The 19,679-nt window shown below is 59.4% G+C and overlaps 1 protein-coding gene across 8 annotated transcripts in view; it reads right to left on the bottom strand.

Annotated features, from left to right (window-relative positions):
- LOC130858633 (protein HIRA) overlaps positions 1-19,679 on the bottom strand; it is a 68,006-nt gene that overhangs the window by 39,529 nt on the left and 8,798 nt on the right. For 5 of the 8 annotated variants that reach the window (XR_009055086.1, XM_057745440.1, XM_057745441.1 and 2 more), the window contains exons 2-8: positions 12,079-12,141; positions 10,885-10,995; positions 9,616-9,706; positions 8,362-8,456; positions 3,499-3,594; positions 2,360-2,520; positions 703-870 (exon numbers count right to left, since the gene is read on the bottom strand). Coding sequence is in view for 7 of the 8 variants with exons in the window: in XM_057745440.1 (XP_057601423.1) it covers positions 703-870; positions 2,360-2,520; positions 3,499-3,594; positions 8,362-8,456; positions 9,616-9,706; positions 10,885-10,995; positions 12,079-12,141 (785 nt within the window). In the remaining variant the exon portion in view is untranslated. Of the gene's footprint in view, positions 1-702; positions 871-2,359; positions 2,521-3,498; positions 3,595-8,099; positions 8,167-8,361; positions 8,457-9,615; positions 9,707-9,805; positions 9,926-10,677; positions 10,811-10,884; positions 10,996-12,078; positions 12,142-19,679 lie in introns of those variants that run through there. The other 3 variants (XM_057745445.1, XM_057745446.1, XM_057745444.1) reach the window with 3 other exon arrangements.

Genomic DNA, 19,679 nt, shown 5'->3' with positions numbered 1-19,679 from the left:
CAACACGTACCAGGACCCCAGCCCAGCAGGCACCCCCAGCCCCGGGCACCCCCACAGCCGCCCAGCAGGCCTTGTGCTGAGGAGGACACGTGTCCTAACCAAAGCTGGGTTCCGGTGACAGCTGCTACGTCAGACAAAACACCAGCTTCACACTCACCCCATCCATCTGCCAACAGAACACGTGGATGTGTTCTATTTTGTATAATTCAGTTAAACATATTGGAACAGGGGCTTCCCTGGTGGTGCAGTGGTTAAGAATCTGCCTGCCAACGCAGGGGGCCCAGGTTCGAGCCCTGGTCCGGGGAGATCCCACGTGCCGCAGAGCAACGAAGCCCGTGCACCACAACTACTGAAGCCCGCACGCCTAGAGCCTGTGCTCCACAGCAAGAGGAGCCACCAAAATGAGAAGCCTGTGCACCACAATGAAGAGTAGACCCCGCTCGCTGCAACTAGAGAAAGCCCGTGTGCACCAAGGAAGAACCAACGCAGCCAAAAATAAACAAATGAATACATAAAGTGTAAAAGAATACATATTGAAACGGTACTTAAAAGGAAACGAGAATGTGCTGAATGTGCTGAATGAGGCCACCACCGCAGCCCACACATGACCCAGGCCTTGGGGAGCACGGCGCTGCCCAGGCTCTGACGGCCCCACGGAAGGCAGCGCTGACGGCCGGCCAACCTGAGGGCAAGTGGACTCACCACAACGGTCACAGCTTTCCGGTGCCCGACAAAGTCCATGTTGGTCTTCCAGCCCTCCCGTTCGATGATCTGGGCGGTGGGGCCGGAATTGTTCATGGCGTGGGCGGACACCAGGTAGTGCCCATCAGGGGACCAGCTGAGCCGCAACACGTGGGTCGTCCCTCCACACTGCAAGAAACATCTGTGCTTGAAAGGAGCCCGAGGTCACCAAAACCGACCCCAGGAATCAAGGCGAGCTCTGATGTACAAATGCGCGGTGGTGGAGTGCGCCCAAGCTGCCAGCTACGGCTCCGGTCTCCCCAGATGCGCTGCCAGCGGGGCCATCAGGAGGCCGGAAGATCTCCTTCCCCACTGCACGGCCACGCAGGCTCTGAGGGGATGGCTGGACGGCCACCTCTTTCCATTGCCAACTGTGTGGGCCAACTCTATCGGACCATGGAGCCTTTCCCCTGTCCAGCACTTGGGAACCCCACAGGAGGTCTGCAGAGCACGTGCTGCTGCGGAGAAAGAGCCCTGCTGACCCTCAGAAGCCGGGCCATGAGACTGTCTCTGTGCTGCAGCCAGTGACCACTAGTCCCCACCTGCTCTCTGGAGCCTGTCTCCTCGCCCGAAGCCTGGCGACGTCACCAGCCAAAGAGAAGAGGTTTGTAAAGTCCACAGAAACTATAAAAGGTACAGCACAAAGGCACTGTCCCCCTGACTTGGACGGGGCAGAGGCAGGGCGCCCCTTCACACCATACCTCCTGCAAAGGGAGATGACGCGGGCTGAAAGCCACTCCCTGAAGCTCAAGGTCAGGCCAGAGCAGCCCGAAAAGCTTAGGGGTTAAGATCCTGGCTGCACAGCCCAAGAGGAAGGCAGGACAAGGCAGAGCCTGAGCGCAGCGTGAGGACACATCTGCCTCCACTGCCGCCCCCACCGGAGTCCAAACCAAACACGGCCGTCCTGCCCCTCCCCGGCCACCCCAGGAGCCCAGCGGCTCTCCACCAGGCCCGCAGCCCCCGCCCCCACGCCAGGTGCCCGCCAAGGAGGCCAGAGCTGAGTGAGGCGAAGACCCGGCGTGTGGGCCCAGCGCAGGAGCTGCTGTGGGTTGCGGGAGAGCTGAACACGCGACGCCCGCTCCCCTGCACAGCCAGCCCTGACCAGTCCGTTCTCCCTGCAAACTTCGTGCTCACGCCCTTTCCTCTGAGAAGCCCTCTCTGACGTGACCGCCCCTCCGGCCACCTCTGCACACGCCAGATAACTCTGTCCCAATCCACGTTCTTTTCCTGTACTCGGACGGCCGTACACACGGGAGGCACTGAAGAAATGTCCACTGAATAATGGCGACCTTGAGCTCCGGTCCCACATGAAATCAGAACTCAAATGATGGAAGAGGTGGTAAAACACTACGCAAGCCACTGCGGGCCTGCAGAGGAGAAGACGCGAGAGCCTCCTCCACCCCACGCCCCCCACACCCGCGGGGCAGCGTCCTGTAGGCTCTTCAGCTGTAACACCCACAAAGCTTTTCATTTCAAAGATGGACATTTAATAGCTTCTGAGAAGGGAACGATTTTCATCGCCAGAGTCTGGGCTCCCCACCAGGTCTGGACCCCGTGTGTGTGCGTGTATGTGCGTGTGCGTGCGTGTGTGTGCGTGGGGGGACACTGGGCCCCTTACCTCGTCGAAAGGCTTGGTGATGCTGGTCTCTAACTGCCAGTCCAGCGTCCTCCACACCTTCAGGCTGCGGTCGTCAGCTTGAGAGGCAATGTATTTACCAACAGGGTCCCAAGTCAGGCCCTTCACCAGGCCAGAATGGCCTCTCAGCGTAGCCAGGATTTCTGCGAGGACAAGTGAGAGGTGTTGGAAAGGCATCACCAGGGGGAGAGCAGTGACTCTGTCCAGAACGTGGGCCACAGGCCAGCCGGCCAGGGGAGAGGCTCCAGGAGTCGCCCGGGGCAGCCCCACGGCTGGGCACAAGCAGGAGAGCCCTAGTCTGCTCTCACCCAGGAGGTGGGCACCGCCCATTTCCCTCCAGCCAGGCTGACACCTGTGGGCTGTGGCTGCACGTGCCCTCCGTGGGGCGGGTGGCCGGCCCAGGCCTGGGCCAGAGTCACAACGTGCCTGCGTCTTGCTGGCAGCCGCAGCCCTGACCGTGGTTTGCTTTCTGGAGAGGAGCCCATGCCCGTCTGAGCTCTCCTGACGTGCCCCTCCCTGGCCACTTGGGGACGGGGCCCTGCAGCGAGTCCTCTCTTTGTCATCCCTGAGGACACAGGGGAGGGAGATCGGAGCCAGACAGCCGTGAGCTGAACGCCACTCCAGCCACTGTGGCCGGGCCGTGTCCCTACACATGGCACGAGCTTATGAAGAGAGCAAGTGGCTAGGACCTGAGCCCACGAGAACACACTCCCGACACGGAGCAGGGACGGCAAGCGTCGCGCTGGCTGCGCCCTCCCAGGCTCTGCCCCCGCCAGTGACTTCTGTGGACTTTCTGCCTGCAGAGAAACCGCTCTTCTGCAAAGCTGCACCTGTGAGCCTGCTCCTGCCCAGGGGCGGCACAGAGGAGACGGCCGCTGGCTGAGGCCAGAGCGGGGGGGCCTGGAGGGCAGCCTGCAGCAGGCCCACCCACGCCAGCCTTCCGGCTACCATTTTTCTTTAATGTAAACTTCTCTTTAAACCTTCGATGTCATCGATAAGAAGACCTAAGTTACTGACAAGCATACTGACACACGGCTGCCCCCGCCCAGGAGACCCAACCCGCCCGCTCCAGACACCGCAGGCAGCGCCAGGACAGGCCGCCGGGCAGAGGAGGTGCAGACCTGGGAACTTCACGGCGTTCCAGATGACCACGGTGTTGTCCACGCTGCACGAGGCCAGCCAGGCGTCATGGGGGGACCACGCTACGTCCATCACATCTGGAAGACAAGGGCTGGCAGTAAGTCTCTTACCTGGCGTGTGGGTGCAGACACGACGCGGACGCGGCTCCACCCTGCCTGCCGGCCGGTCAGCGGCCCCAGCATCCTCACACCTGAGGAGACCTGACCTGGGACCATCAAAACTAGACTTGTCCAAACCAACCTGGAGCACTTTCCCACTAAGGTTCTCCAAGAGGCCATGAGATCTGAAGCACCTAAGAGCCCCGCCCCACTCCCTTCTGGACGGAGCAGAGGGCCCGGCCGAGAGTCCGTCAGCACGTGGCGTGCCGGCCAGGATCTCCCTGGCTTCTGCACCCACAGTGCCTGGTGTAGCACCGGGGGTGAGGGCGGCTGGCTGGTGAGGCGAAGAAACAGGAACGGTAGCCCATCAGGGGCCTCCCAGCCCTTTCCTCCCAGGACGCTGACACCCGCAGAGGCAGCCCCGCGCCTTCCCGGCCCAGCGTCCTGCGCCGCGTGGTGTGGCCGAGGGCACTGGAGACCCAGAACAGACCTCGCTCGGCAGCGGACCTGGACCAGGCTCCGGGTCCTCTCCCGCAGGTGCACGCGCACCCATGCCTCCCTGCGCACCCGGGCGTGTCTGCAAGACGGACGCCCCACGGAGGGAACCTGTGGGAGCACCCGGGCGTTTTCACGAGTTTGGAGTCTTCACATTGGTACAAGCAGCATGTCTGTTTCAAAAGCCCCTTTCTGGCTTGTGGATTATGATTTTTTTCCCTTCTGACTGAGTGCATGTTTGTGTTTTAAATTCCACTTCAATCTGCAAAGTGAAGACCTTACACGCTGGTGGGTCTCACGCCGTCTCCGGGACTCCTCCGCTCCCACCCCACCTGCTGGGAGGCGGTCTGTGCTGGCGGGTCTGACGGGAGTGCAGTGTCAGCCAAGGGAGGCACGGGAGCCTCCGCTGGGCCCAGAGCCTGTGTGGGGGTGGGGGTGGGGGGGCCACGGTGCAAACCTCAGACCCCCCGTGCTTTCTGAGTCCTAGAGCCGAGACCTGCCCTGCTGTGCCCCCGGAAAGGAGACCGGTGTTCTTAGCAACTTCCAAGGGCTGTGGTCCCCGCGGACAGCAACTGTAGATTCCACCCGTCCCCCTTCCTGTGCTGTAGGAGGTTAGGCAGTAAAGTCTGTTACTCTCCTCTGCGGTATTTTTAAAAATTATTTCTCATCGCTTGTTAACTTCGAAAAAATATTTCCTCTGCTGGAGGTCTGATAAATAAATACTCATTTCTGTTTTCTCTTGCTCTGTTTAGAATGTTTCTTTAATACGTGGACGCCATCACGCTGTCTTTAGCTGAGGGTCTACGCTCCTTGCCTCTCACCCGCGAACAGCTGAACGGCTGGCTACTCCGTCACACGTGGGGACGCCTCTTCCCTTCCGTTATCGGTCACGCGTGCCGCCTTCACAGCACACCAAGCTCCCAGGAGACCTGCAGCCGCCTTCAGTGTTGTGAACTTTGTTGGAATGAGTTCTCCCACGTCCTGACTCCTCCTTCCAGACACCCTTCAGAGTCACTGCCGAGTTCCGCAGTAAATCCACGCGTGTGACGTAGCTTCCTCCCCAAATCCCAGCTTTGGAGCTAGTCTCAGACCACACGATGCCCCTTCCCTCTCGCCACAGCTCTACACACACCCGAGACCCTCCCTCCCCTTGAAGAGGTGAGTTTCTGGTCCCTGTCATTCCTGCCAAGCCTCCAGCACCATTCCTGGCGGTTCTGAGAGGATGACTTTTTTTAACCCTTTAACATCCTCCACCTGCTCAACCACCTCGGCTCCTGGCCTCAGGCATCGTTCCCACGGTCATGTTGAGACCCTCCCTGGCGGACCACTGTGGCCGCCGTCCGGTCTCTCTCCCCGCCCCTCCAGCTCACTCTCTGATGAGTCTTCCAGCTGCTACAGCCCTTCCACCGTCCGTCTCCTCACCGGGCCTAGCGTCCACCCTCCCCTCAGCTCTTCTGCTGTCTTCGCAGGCGCCTGCAAGACCAGCCGGGTTCCATCCAGCTCTCCCCCAACCCCAGTCCTTCCTGGGGGCCGCCAATCAGGCCTTCACCCGACTTCACCGCAGGAACACGCTGGCCAAGGCCACTGGCGGCCTCCATGCCATCCGGCCCGGTGGCCGACCCTCGGTGCTCGCTTGACCGCGAGGCAACCTGGGGGGCACTGCTCCCTCTCGCCGCCTCCAAATGCTCTCCCCACTACCTTCACCAGCTCCCCGGCTCAGCTGCACCCCGGGCTCCTCCCGTGCTCCAGACTCATCCCCAACAGCCAGCCTGCAGGTCCACTCACCCTGCTGCCAGGCACTGCGGACCCAACACATCTACTCGCCCCCGCACCCCTGCCACCTCAAGTGAGACGATGCAACCCTCCCGCTGTCCGGGCCAGTCTGGGAAGCCATCCCGCCTCCTCTGTGGCCTCACCCCCCCCCCCCGCCCCAGGGAGCGTGTGACCACCTGCCCTGACTCCCACCGTGACGTCCCACGGCGCCCGACAGGCTCTCACCGAGGTTATGCCGCTGTTCTGCCCAGTGCGGCCCCGGCCCCGCCTCACAGGCTCCACGGCGCTGCCCAGGCCTCCGCACTGCTGCGCCTCACTCAGGGGAGACGCCCGCCCTGTCCCAAGCCCACGTCTGCACTCCCGACTGCGGCCCCGGCCGCCCCGGCCGTCCCCGCCATCTGGAGAGCTCTCGCAGGTCCACACGGTGGTCCCCTCACCCCCATCACCCCATCCCCTGGACGCCACCTTTGCAGTGAGACCCTCCTTGGGAACCTGAGTAAACTGCACTCATCTCTTTTTATCGTTAAATACTGATTGGCTATGAACAGTGAAAGACATAATTGAGCCTCCTCACACGAGGCCAACTCAATACCTTATTTTTTTATCAGTCTGAAGCGTTTTCAATGCTTTATGAGTTCTAAGAGCTTTATCCCTCATATCATCTCATTTTTGTATTGCTTTCCAGTTTGTCTGCCTTCTTCTTTTTCTTTCGTGCCACGTGGCTTGAGGGATCTCTGTTCCCTGGTCAGGGATTCAACCCGGGCCCCGGCAGTGACGGTGCCGCGTCCCAGCCACTGGACCCTCAGGGACGTCCCTGTCTACCTTCTTCTGATTCTGTTTAACTGTACTGCAGAAATTTCAAAGTAATGAATGCCGTGATAGCACCCATGTCTGTCTTCTCTTGGTGTCAACGGGAAGAAGGCTCAACGGTGACCTGTAGTATTTGCCCTTGGTTTGAAAGACACGAGGCTCTATAGTGGTAAGGAAAGAGCTCTCTATGGCCATTTAAAAAGACACTTTTATTAGGAGCTGATGCTGCTCCCAGGACCACTGCAGGCACCCCTACTGAGGGGGGGCAGCCCCGCCTGCCTGGCTGGGGAGAGCCCTGGGTGCTGGGCCAGGAGGGCGGGTGAGGTCACGGCTCAGTCTGAGGCTCCGGTCAGGGGCCCCGTGAACGTCCTTGCCGAGGCCCCACCCCACTCGGGTAACCTCATGGACACCTTGTCCAAGTTCCAGACAAGCTCAACTCCATTCCACTGTGATCTGCTGCCAGCGAGTAAAGGCAAGTGAGACGTGTTCACTGTCATCAAAGCTAACACAGTGTTACTCTATCGGCTTTAGAAGGTGTGGACTCAATCTGTGGTCTCCAAGGGGTGGGTCTGTTCATCTTTAGCGTGTCAGCTGCAGAGTGTGTGCGGAGCACAGACTGCGACGCACCACAGCTGATGCTCTCTTGTTCCCCCACCACCACCCCCTCCCCGGGCTGCAGGCTCAATTCCAACCGGTTTGGGACACCCCCCTTCCCTCCGCCCCAAATCCAGCACATCCTACACTGCACTGACATCTGGCCCCACAAGCCCAAGGTCATACGGTCTCCGCGGAGGACCACCGGCTCCCCAGGCACCCAGCTAGTGGGTCTCCCTCCCCGCTCCCCTCACTCCGCCCTACAAAGTCCCCAGGTCAGTCTCCTCCTCTCTCTCAGTGACCACAGGCCTAGTCTGGGCCCTTGCAGCTTTCATCTGAACCCCTGAAACTGCCTCCTTTGCCACAGCGCTGTCAGATGACGCCCCGCTCAGGCCTCACGACAAAGGGCACCTCGTTAGCAGGGGCACGAGCCATCCGGGACCCGGCCCCGCCCGCTCAGCCAGCCCCACCGGCGCCGCTCGCCGCCGTGCAGTGCACATCCAGCGGGGTGAGGGGCCCGCCTGCTCACCACCCGCACCAAGCCTTTCCGGCTTCCGCTGGCCCTGCCCGGTACACCCTCCCGGCTACTCCCGGCTAGACCGCAGGCTCTCCAAGGAAGACTGAACTGCCCTGGCTCTGGCAGCCCTGGCATCTGACCAAGTGCTGTCAACTTCAGTCCACATCTGAAAAACGAGTCTCTTTCCACACCAAGCCTATTTAAAACACTTTGCAAACACACTCAAAGTCACGTAAAAAGCTTTCCAGTGGGCCCCCGTGTACGGGTTTCTGTGGAATAAAGAAAGTGCGCTTACGGACGTAGTGATCCGCTGATGGAGGTAGAGACTCAGTTCCCAGGATAAACAGCGGAACGTGGGGAGTCTACATTAAAGATATAAACATACAGCCCATGAGGGCAGGAGTGGGGACACTGACGCAGCTGGAGACAGGCAGCGGGGGCGGGAGGGTGGCCCAGACGCAGGGCTGCTCTAGGGACACACAGTCCACAGGGGCCGTGGGGGGCCGCTGCTGCTCTCGGCCACCGCCGGGCGCCCACCCCACGGGCAGCCCACTCACCGCCTGAGTGGCTCCGCAGGATGGAGACACATCGCCACTGCTCCACGCTGGCAAGCTTGCCGCCGGAGCCGAACACGGTGCTGGGCCCGATGTACCTGCGCGAGAGAGAAGTCAGGGGGGCGCCGGGCTGGGCCCGCAGAGACAGAGCAGACAGACAGCGGCGGACGAGCCCCAACAGGTGCACACCAGGGCTGACCTAGGCACGGACGGAACGCTAAGCGGCGCGCGTCCATCTTGGGAACACGCGTGTGACACAGGAGTGAGTGAAGGAGCGGGCCGGGATGCCACAGGGCACCCGGCACCACACGCCACCTCTGCTGGGAAACGGGCCAGAAGCACACACGTGAAAAATACAAAAATGGTCACCGTGGCTTCCTTCAGGTGGTGGGGCTGTGCTTTTTCTTACATTTTTGCAGTTTTCCAAATTGTGTACTAAATACGTTATTCATGTTGGCTAAGGCAGCAGAATCAACAGCCCTCCCGTGAGGACTTGAACGCTTCTGCCTTAACACCAGGGCAGGAAAAGCACTGGAACCTGGGTGCTTGCTCCTGGCCCTTAAGCAGTCAGGGGGCCCCGCAGACGTGATGCCAACGCCTCGGACCCCGAGGGCCTCCGTTAACACCCCTGGCTCCCGCGGAACTCTTCCCAACCCACAGGGAGGGCTCGCAGAGGCAGCGGGCCGGGCCAAAGGAGATGGTGCACCTCTGCTCACAAGGCCGCAGCCTCGGGGACACTCTGGCCGAACAGGAGGGTGGCATCTGGCCCCCAGCCTGACGGGTGCCAGAGACCCAGGACCCCCCAGGAGACTCCAGGGAAGGCTCGGCTCATTGTGGGTGCAGAGCAGGGGCTTTCGGGGAGGGTGGCGGCTCCTCGGAGCCCTGGCGAGGCTGACAGAGAACAAGGCGAATGGCAGAGAGGGCGGGCTCTGGACTCCCGGCCCCGGGTCCCATCAGAGCACCTGCTGTGCTGGGACGTCCCACGTGAAGCCACCACGGTCAGCCCCGGAAGGGATGAGCCCTTCTTTTTCAGGTGGAAACGCTGCAGCCCTGTGAGGGGCTCAGAGCAGGTCCACAGGCCGGTAGGTGAACGCCCACTGCCCTGGTCAGGCCCCGGCTGCCCCGCCTACGTGTGCTTCCTGCTATGTATGGGGTCGGAGCTCTGGGGACCTCAGGCCAGGGTGGGGAGAGCAACTATGACACAGGCCAGCAAAGAAGCTTCTAAAAGTAAAATGTGAAGAAAAAAACGATGCTTACGTAGCCCGCTTCCACACCATAATCAGTTTGTCATCTCCCCCAGAAGCTAAATACATCCCACTGTTTGACCACCGCACACAGTTCACACATGCTAGGAAGAGAAAAAACAGAGTGATGAAAAACAAGTCGCCACGCCCACTCGCTCTGTGCAGCTTGGCAAGATGCAGAGGGCTTACAAACGCTCATCTACCTGGTCTGCTCAAGGCACCCACTGTGCGACAGCCCCAGGACAATGCAGTTCACACATGGACCTGCTTGTGCCGCAAGGACAGTACCCAGAGCAGGTTCTGGAGGGGAGACACTACGTCACCTGGGAAGGATGAGTGCAGGATCAGTCAACAGGAGGAGCCATCATCCCATGAAAACGGGTGAGTAACTAGATCACGTTATTTCAAAAGGGGTGTGGAACGATGAGATGTATTTCCGAGTACGGATAATTCTCAAAATGAGGGCATGTGCTAAAAAGGCTGAGGTGCCTTTTCCAGAACTTTCAGGGGAGCAGCTTGGTAGAGCATAAAACTCTGCCTTCAAGCCACCTACCAGCTTTCTTTCCAAGCTTGTCAGCACTGCAGGCAGACTGGCCCTGCACTTATAAACTGAGGCTGGAAGAAATCCCCGCTGGCCCTGATGGGTCAGAGCCCCTGGAGGCCACAACAAAAGGGACAGGACCCAAGCTGTGGTCCACACGTGCCTGCGGGAGTCCTGTTCTCTGGGCTAGAGGATGCCGAGGGGCGTGTCGGGAGAGCAAGAACACGCAGGCACCGGGAGCGGCAGAACTGATAGTGGAGCACCTGGGGGGCAGCTGGCTTGGAAACCAGAGCCAGGTACGGTCACCCTGATGCTCAAGGGCAGGAAACTAAGGCGCTACGGCAGGGAAGGAAACTCTGACACTGTCCCACGGCCTGGCAAAGGGCCCCAAGTGATATGGCGGCCATCTGAGACATTTGGTGAGCTGTCTTTTGTGCACCTTTCCCCGGAACCCTACTGCTTCCAGGTCACTGGCCCCAAAGCCCCATGGAATCAGGCAGTAACGACTCATGAGCAGGAAATCACCAGAGGTACCTGCAGACTGTCCAAAGGTGGTTCTGTGGGCGGGCCGAGTCTTCTGCTGAATAACTCACCCAGCTGTGCAGCCAACATCTGTGCCTTCAGACAGCAGGCCGAGGGGAGCTACCGCCGCACGGGCCTTATCTCTCTAATCACAAACACACGTGCTAACCTTGGGCACTGTGCCAACACGCAAAGCCTGCAAAGGGCCACCTGTAATACCTAAGTGATTGTCCATCTGGCAAAGCATCTTGGGGACATTGTCATCCTTCTCGTCATCCTCCTGGAGGACTGGAGACATATTCCAGATTACAACCTTCCCAGAATCCTGTCCTGGAACGAAGGAGCAGAAACAACTGAGTGCATCAGAAGCGTCGCTGGGGGCCTGGGGCCCGCCCTGGCCTAGCTGTCAGGAGTCAGCGCTGACAGGCCAGCGGGATCGCAGCGGCTAACACGTCACAGGGAGGGTGACGCACACGTGCTGCTGGGGTTGGAGATGGCGGGCTCACAGCACGCGGAGGCCGGCCTGGCTCTGTGCTCAACTCCAGCCTGGCCTCTCACGTGGGTCCACTGCGGGTCCCTGGGAGGTCCTCGTGCCACCCAAACCCCGGACCCCTCATCTGGAACACGAAGAGGCCGTGTGCGGGCATTCCTGCAACCTCCCCTCCCCTGCAGGTGCCGCCTGGGGCCCACCGCTGTTCCCACAGCTGACTGGACATCTGGGCTCCTGTGGTCATGAGCAGGCGGTACTCTGCTAGAAGTATGCATCTACGCATCTCGGTAATGATTTCCATCACTAATAACTCACAGAAGGGCACCCCTCACTAACCGTCTATCACAGAAGGCAAAAGCCAGGAAGTGCCTGGAGATGGACATGTCAAAACTACCACAGGGCACACCTGAGATGGCTTCTTGGCCGGTAGGTAAAAATATTTCCTCAACAGCTCCCCAGACCTCCCTGTGCTGAGCTGGGTGCGAAGGGGCACCCCCTCTCGCGGACGAGGACAAAATCCCGGCCCCCCAGTGACGTCCAGAGCTCCTGAGTGACACGGCTGAATTCTCTCGAGCCCAGAAAAACAGGCCTACGTGACTCCGTGACTGACTTCGTAATTTAGCCGCCTCCTCCTTTTCCAGGAGAGCACAGGCCGCCAGAGGCCTGGCCTCTGGGACTGGGCCTTGTCCACGGGGCCGCCGGCCACTCCCCGTGCTCGGACGCCGGGGATGCCGGCTGGCTGTAACGTGAGCCAGTCGGCGGGCATCAGACAGACCCGCTGCCCAGAGAGGCACGGCGCGCACAGAGCCGCGAGGGCCTGGGTGTGAGTGGCCGCCTGCGCGCGCTCAGCTCCCGGCGGGGGATGGGGGACGGGGCGCCGGGCGGGGGACGGGGCGCGCTGCCTCCGCTGCCTGGGAGCGTACCTTGTCCTCCAGTTGCGAACTTGGTCCCGTCAGGGTGAATATCAACGGAAAAAATTGGCTTGCCTGGGAACAAAGAAAAAACACATCACATCGCCCCTGGCTCTCATTCATTGGAAGACAGCAACAGACTCATCTAAAACATCGGTTATTAGAGTCACATGCAAATCACCGCTCCTCGAGGAGAAAACAGGCCACCAATAAATCACCTGTGAGTGAAAGTATAAACCGCTAAACTCTCCAAGGGACACGGGATAGCTCAAAGCCTGAAAGTGGGATAAAGCGTCCTGTCCCTGCAGGACTGAGCCCGCAGACGCACGCCGAGGGCCCCTGGACCGGAGCCCGCCACCCGCCGGGTGTGCGTGTCGGGAAGGGCCACAGGCCACGGGGGACAACAGCCCTGAGTCGCAGGGGCTGCACCTCAGCCATCTCCCCCTCCCAGGGATCTGCCCTTGGCCGCAGCCGGGACGCAGGGAGCCTGGCTCTTCCGACTGGCCCTCTGACAGCCAGGCAGGACCAGCGGCTGCGACACACGGGCAGGACCAGCGGCTGCGACACACGGGCACCGCTTCCCGCGTCGTGGCCCTGCTCCCCAAACGCCCCCGCCCCGTGTGCTCCCGCTGCACGGACAGCCACGGAGAGCCGCCTTCTCGACGTCCTCTCCAGCTGAGCCTGCAGGGTGGCCCCACGGTGCGGTCAGTCAGACGGTCGGTCCCTGCAGGGGGAAGGGCTGTGGCGCCACACGGGCCCCACCTGGGGCCCACGAGGCTGGACGGCCAGCCGGGCAGACCTGACCGGTGAAGGTGCCGCAGCAGACTGTGTGCGCCCGGTGGGCGTGCGTCCGGCTCCCTGGCCTCCTTCAGCTCCTGGCCGGGCCTGGGGAGGGCGGCTCAGGAGTATCTGCTCAGGAACAAATGAGACACTTGACAACACACTGAACATCAGTGGTCGCGAATACAGACAAAGGGCTGTCGCCAAGGGGTCTCTGAGTTGAGGACGCTCTGTCCCTGTCACCCAAGAGGTGGTGGCATGGACGCTGGCACGACGGTCATGAACCCTGGAGTCATGTGGCAGCAAGCGGGGGTTGGGCAGGGCCAGCGGGGCTGCCTGAGAGCTGAAAGTCCTGCCAGGGCTCCCACGTGAGCGCAGAAGATCAAGCGCTGGGACCAAAAGGCCAGCGCGGCAGCCAGGAGGCACCAGCTCACCCCACCTTCTTTGGAGGGCACACCCCCACAATCAAGCCAAGGGTGAGCTTCCCCAAGACCAGGGGGAGTGTCCCCTCCCTGTTACTGGTCATTACGTGGGCATGGGGGAAGCAGCGGTGCAGGGCCATCCGTGCGGCAGAGCAGAGGCGCCAAGTGCACACATCCTCCTGCATCTCCAGTAGCGGGGCAATCGCACCGACGGAAAGCCCCACAACAGGCCACGGCCCCCGAACCAGAGCTCTACTGTGACAGGTCAAGGGCAGCCTGGCAGCTGCTGACCAGTCTCGAGCACATACAGCGTGTTCAAAGCTGTTCCCTGCACACAGGAGACTCAGTTCCAGGGGTGCACGGGACGAGCCCTGACAGCCGCTCTCCGTCCAGCGCAGAGCAGCCGGCCCCCCACAGCTCTTCTTCCGCAGACCAGACCCTAAGAGTCCCCCCTTAACCTCCAAGAGAAGAGCCCAGAAACCATCCCCCGGGTGCCCCAGGAAGGCAGGTGCGGAGAGCACAGGAGAGAGGACCTGATGGGCTCACACTCAGGCAGGCGGGGACACCTGTGCCCTCCTGGGCCACGTGGCTGCCACCAGTGACACCAGAGTCCCACACGTGCTGCTGGGAACGTGCCACCCTTTCCCACAGGCTAAGAGGCTGGAGGGAAGCCATTGTGAAGGTGGTTTCCTGCCACCTGTGCCACGAGAAAGAGAAAGGAGCTGCCGGGGCCACAGGGCCAGCCACCCAGTGTCAAGACCCGGCGGGGCCCTGCCAGATGCCAGGGGACAGGGAGCAGCTGGCACCACCAAGGGCCTCGTGAAACTCAGAAGAACAGGCGTCTCCAAGGGGAGAGGTGTGACCGGGAGGCTCCTTCCTGGAGACCTAGGGCCACGCGGGGGTCTGTCCAAGAGCGCACAGCCTTTCTGGGGCCAGACCACTGCTCCCCAGCCCCCCACCGCTCCTGGGCTTCTCTCAAACCAGCAGGCAGTATGGCCCAGGGCCTTCCCTTGCTCTCACGGCCCTGAAAGACCCTCATTTCACCATGAGCGGGAAGGAGGCATGCAGAGGTTGGCAAAGTCACCCAAGGCCACACGGCTGCCTGGCAGAGGCCAGGTATCTGGCCCCAGAGTGTAAACTACAGTGGTGCGTTGGCCCTGTAGTAGAAGCGGCCTGGAGGGAACCCAGCCCCGCAAAGACCCCCAGGGTGGGGGGGAATGAGGGGGGACGTGCCAGAGGGAGGGCGGGCGAGTGTGAGCGCGCATGGGCGCAAAGACCTGGCTGCTGCGCCGAGCACGGCCCTGGACCCGTCTTTGACTAACAGAATGCGACAGAGGCAACACTGCAGCCATGGGGGGCCTGTAAGGGAGGTTCAACACCGCGCCGTGGAGAGAGCCAGGTGCCATGTGGGAAGTCCAACCCTCCTGGGACCACCATGCTCAGAGAAGGCCCCAGCTGGCCCCACGGAGTGGGCAGTGGGCATCAAGGCAGGCCCCGCGGTAAGCTGTTCCAGCCCCGGGCTGCTCGGGCTGCCCCAGCAGAGCCCGTGAGGTGCCGGGATGGGCTGCCCCTCCAGCCCTGCCAAGGGCAAGCTTGGGGGTGGCTTATTACACACGGGATAACCGAGACGCCAATTCACTCACTGTTCTGCTTAAGCCAACTCAAGCTGGGCATTTGTTCTCTTAGCCAAGAAGGTTGCAGCTGACCCAGCAGCGGCCTTAAGTGGCCCCCAGCGAGGAGCATCCAACGGCCCCCGGGGCACTGGTCAGCTCCTGAAGTCTATATCCCCTCCTGGAGTACATCAAGGTCATGGGCAGCCTGATCCCCAAGAGCACACAGAGCCCGAGAACTTCACTGCACAGTTACCAATCACAGCTCCTCCTAGGAGCTGATGCTGGGCTAAGCAGAGAGAAAGGAAAGACACGGAAGCCCGGCCCTGACCGGGGAGCGCCAGGACAGACAGCGCGAACCTCACTGCTAAGTCCAGTGTCGGAGGTCTGCGTGGGCGGGGAGCCGCCTAACTCAGCTCCGCGGCCTCCTGCAGAAATCACAGCGGCCCTGGGTCCCCAGGGTGGAGGGGTCAGCCAGGAAGGTCGGGGAGGGGGTCCCCAAGCTGAGGGGATGGGGCGTGGAAACGAGAATGGGCCCCCCCCCGCCACTGTGCAGTGCAGTGGGGGCAGGGTGGGAAGGCGGCCGGACAGAATGGCAGGGCGCCTGCAAAGAGGGCAGACCTTCCCAACTGCCACCCTGGGGCGGAAGACTGCCCCCTGGGCAGTGGCGTTAGCTGTTCAGATGGGGACGGTGGAGATGGGGGCTGGGAACAGGCCTGGGTTTGGGCATTTAGCGCCCAAAGGTTGGACCCTCAGCCCTGCGCTCGTCAGCTGCAGAGCCGCGAGAAAGGGACTTCATCTCTCCCTGCAACTCCCTAATCCACAAAACGGGGAGGCCACCGTCACCCGACCAGCACCTTACAAGGCAGGTTAAGATGCTGAGTCACATGCCTCTGAGGCCTACGTCTCACGTCTGTTTCTGAGATCAGGGTGCGCCCCGGTGTTGGGTGTGGCTGGCGTAACTGTCTCCTTTTGCAGTGACCCGCCCCCGATCAGAGGACACAGGGAAGTGGACCTGCAGGAGGTCACTAGCACAGTGCTGGCTGCCGCCCACACACACCGCCCCCCGGCAATGGATCTTCCAGCCCAAGGAGAGCGGCAGCTCCCATGCCCTCCTGTGTGTAAAGGGCCCTGGCAGTGGAGCTGAGGGAGGGATGCCGTGGCTGGGCTAGCCTGGGAACGTTCCATGTGGCCCCACACATCGGCAGGAGGTGCCCCCACCACCTCCAGGGCTCAGCTCTTCTCTGCACAGAGACAGAGACGAAAGTCACGTTAACACACCCCCTGGACCCTGACAGCTGCCAGCACCCAGCACCGCTCCGGACATCCACCAGCCCATTCTCCTCTGCTCTGCTTCCAGGTTGCCACTCCCAGACCCCTTCAGGGACCCCCACCTCAGCCCACAGAGAGCACCCCACTTCCACGTACTCCTGTCTGGGGGTGCTGATCTGAGGACGGCAGCACAGATGCTTGCCATGGGGCAGGAAGAAGGTGAGTTACAGAAGCTGGTTGTGACCAGGGCGCTCAGCATGAATCCTCCTCCCTGGCTTTAGGGAGATTCCCGGAGGAGCAGGAGCGCTGGCAGGAGAAGTGGGGAGGGAGCAGGGAGGGCACAGATAGGCCAGCTGCCCACGTGGCTGCCCGAGGGCCTCTGGTTGTCTCCGGGCCTTCATGCTCTGACAGCTCTCGGGGCAGAGCCAACTGGACATCCCTGAGCGCATGCTGCCAGCACGGGGCTTGGAGAAGGCAAGGCTTCCACTCACTGAGTGTGCCCCATGATACTTGGTTCTAACAAATTTTGGTGAATTTGTAATTAAAAGTGAAATATGAAAATGTCTGAAACATTTACTAAGTGAAAAAGAAGTTACAAAACAATATTAAAATATAAGATGGGTGCAAAAGACATGATCTTATATGTAGAAAACCCTGAAGGGTCCACAGCATAAAGGAGTTTAGTAGAGCTGAAGGACACAACATCAACAAACACAGGTGCATTTCTACACCCACAATAACAGTGAAAACCCAAAAAAGAAACAGAATGATTCTATTTAAAATACAACCAAAGAGAAAAAAATACTCAGAAATAAACTTAACCAAGGAGGTCAAAGACTTGTACATGAAAACTAGAAAACAGTGCCGAGACAAGCAAAATACACAAATAAATGGAAAGACAGCCCATGTTCAAGAATTGAAGACATAATATTGTTAAGATGTCAATAACATTCAAAGCTCTACAGATTCAATGCAATCTCTATCAGAACTGTGATGACTTTTTTTTTTTTTTTTTGCAAAAACAGAAAAACCCATCCTAAAATTCATATGGAATCTCAAGGGACTCCAAATAGTCAAACGAATTTTGAAAACAAAAAAACCCCCAAGAAAACAGAAGACAAAGTGGGAGGTCTTACACTTGCTCATTTCAAAACTTACTCTGAAGTTACAGTAATCAAAACAGTGTGTTACTGGCATGAAGACACACAGACCAATGGAACAGAATAGAGGTTTTCAGCAAGGCTGCCAAGGCCACCCAGCAGGGCAAAGGGCAGTCTCTTCAACACATGCTTCAAAGGAAACTGAACACCCACGTGCAGAAGGATGAGGCTGGACCCGGACCTGACACCACCTACAGAAATTAACCCAAAGTGGATCAAAGACCCAGATGGTGAACGTAGCACTACAAAAATTCTTAAAACAAAACCTAGGGAAAAAGCTTCGTGACACTGTATTTGGCAATGACTTTTTTTTAGATATGACAGCAAAAGCACAGGCATTAAGAGAAAAAATAGGCAAACTGGATTTGGATACCATCAACAGAATAAAAAGGCAACCCATGGAATGGGAGAAAATACTGGCACATTATATATTACATAAGGAATTAATGTCCAGAATACATAGAGAACCCCTAAAACTCAATGACAAAAAGACAAAAGAACAAAAAAACCTGATTCAAAAATGGACAAAAGGACTTGAATAGGGGCTTCCTAGGTGGCACAGTGGTTAAGAATCCACCTACTAATGCAGGGGACACAGGTTCGAGCCCTGCTCCAGGAAGATCCCACATGCCATGGAGCAACTAAGCCCGTGCACCACAACGACTGAGCCCACGTGCTGCAACGACTGAGCCCACGTGCTGCAACGACTGAAGCCCACGCGCCTAAAGCCCGAGCTCTACAACAAGAGACGTCACCGCAATGAGAAGCCCGTGCACCGCAACGAAAAGAGGAAGGCTAGCCCCTGATCGCCACAACCAGAGAGAAAGCCTGCTGGCAGCCACGAAGACCCAATGCAGCCAAAAAAACACCAGACCAAACCACATAACTATGTATACAAGTTGGAGGGGCGTGCGCGGGAGGTGGGTGTGGCTGTAAAGGGGTTGCAGCCATTCAGTCCTGACTGCTGTGGACTCAGGAACCCACGCAGGTGAGAAGCAGCCACCCCCACCCGGATGAGGACTACAAGTGAGAGCGGGAAACTCTGAGGAGGGCAGCTGGAGTCTGTCCACGTCAACGTGACACAGATCGCAGTTTGCAAAACGTCACCCCCAGGAGAAACTGGGCAAAGCCTGCAGAGGATCTCAGCTGCGTGGGAACCCACAACCACCTCAGCAGGAGCCCGCTTCCTAAAACCTGCCCGTACGTCTGTGTGCGATAAAGGTAAAAATCGAAAAGCCAGTGGCGGCCATCATAAAGCAGACGCTTCCCTCGTGCAGGTGACAGTGCGCACGTCCCACAACCAACAATCTCTCTGGAGAGACCCCTGCACCCGAGCTCTCTACTCTCTACCGGGCAGGAAACCTCTCCAGCCAGCTGCCTGCCTGCCAGGCCTCCAGCCTGCACTTCGCCACAAGCAGTTCCTGGTCTTCCCGCCCAAACCTGCCATCTCGGTCAAGGCTGCACAGCAGCCACCCTCCCCGAGATTCTCCCGCCTCGTCTCCGGGAGGCCTGTCCCCATCGGAGGTCCAGCGCCCTCCTCTCCGCTCCCACCCAGCGCCCACCCTGCTCTTTCCCTCCTGCCTCCGTTCCCCACCCTGAGGCCTCCCCTGGCCGCCCAGCGTAGCACAACCAACCCCCAACACTGATCTATCTTCCCATGTGCTGTATGTGTCGCTTCCTTTAGTGCACGTGTCCACTCTGCCCACCAGAACGTGAGCCTCGAGAGCTGAGTCCCTTTCGTCTGCTTAGGCACAGGGTCTTCCCAGGGTCCGGCAGCACGCAGTCGGCACTCCAGAAACACGCTGTCATGAATGACTGCGCAGAGGCTCCTGTGCTAACACACCTCCCGGGGCACTAGCACCCCAATCCTGGAAGGAGGGCTCCTCCTGGCTGAGGGGGGGGGCTCACGTCGGCGACCCCTGCAGGGGAAGCAGAGCCCCGGCTGAATGGAGCCGTCTGCGGATGGGACCTCTACCGCTTCAACCACAGCTTCTCAGCCTTCCTTCTCACCACCACAGGGACACCTCAGGTGTCAGGTGCCTGAGACATTCAAAACACAGCACAGGAAGGAAGCTGGAGCAACTGTGTGACCGTTGTGGGGTTGGTTTTTTTTTTTTTGGCCATGAACTAGAGTTGAAGACAGTGCAGGTATATCATTTACAGACCTTTGTCACTTCTCCTGCAGCATTTGCCAACACACAATCAATGAAATTTTGGTGTTTCTTCATACCCCTTTTCTCCTCTAATTTTATAGAACAGAGATATTCCTTAAAAGGTGTCTGCAAGATGAATTTGTATAAATAGAGTCATCCCTCCTAGATCCACTAGAAAATTAAGAGCAGTTACAAACAACATTCCCATAGAGGGGA

This window comes from Hippopotamus amphibius, chromosome 8 (genome assembly GCF_030028045.1).
Source record: "Hippopotamus amphibius kiboko isolate mHipAmp2 chromosome 8, mHipAmp2.hap2, whole genome shotgun sequence".
NCBI classification, from domain to species: Eukaryota; Metazoa; Chordata; class Mammalia; order Artiodactyla; family Hippopotamidae; genus Hippopotamus; species Hippopotamus amphibius.
The sequence above is the reverse complement of the archived record's forward strand: the minus strand, read 5'-3'. Positions and strand labels throughout refer to the sequence as shown.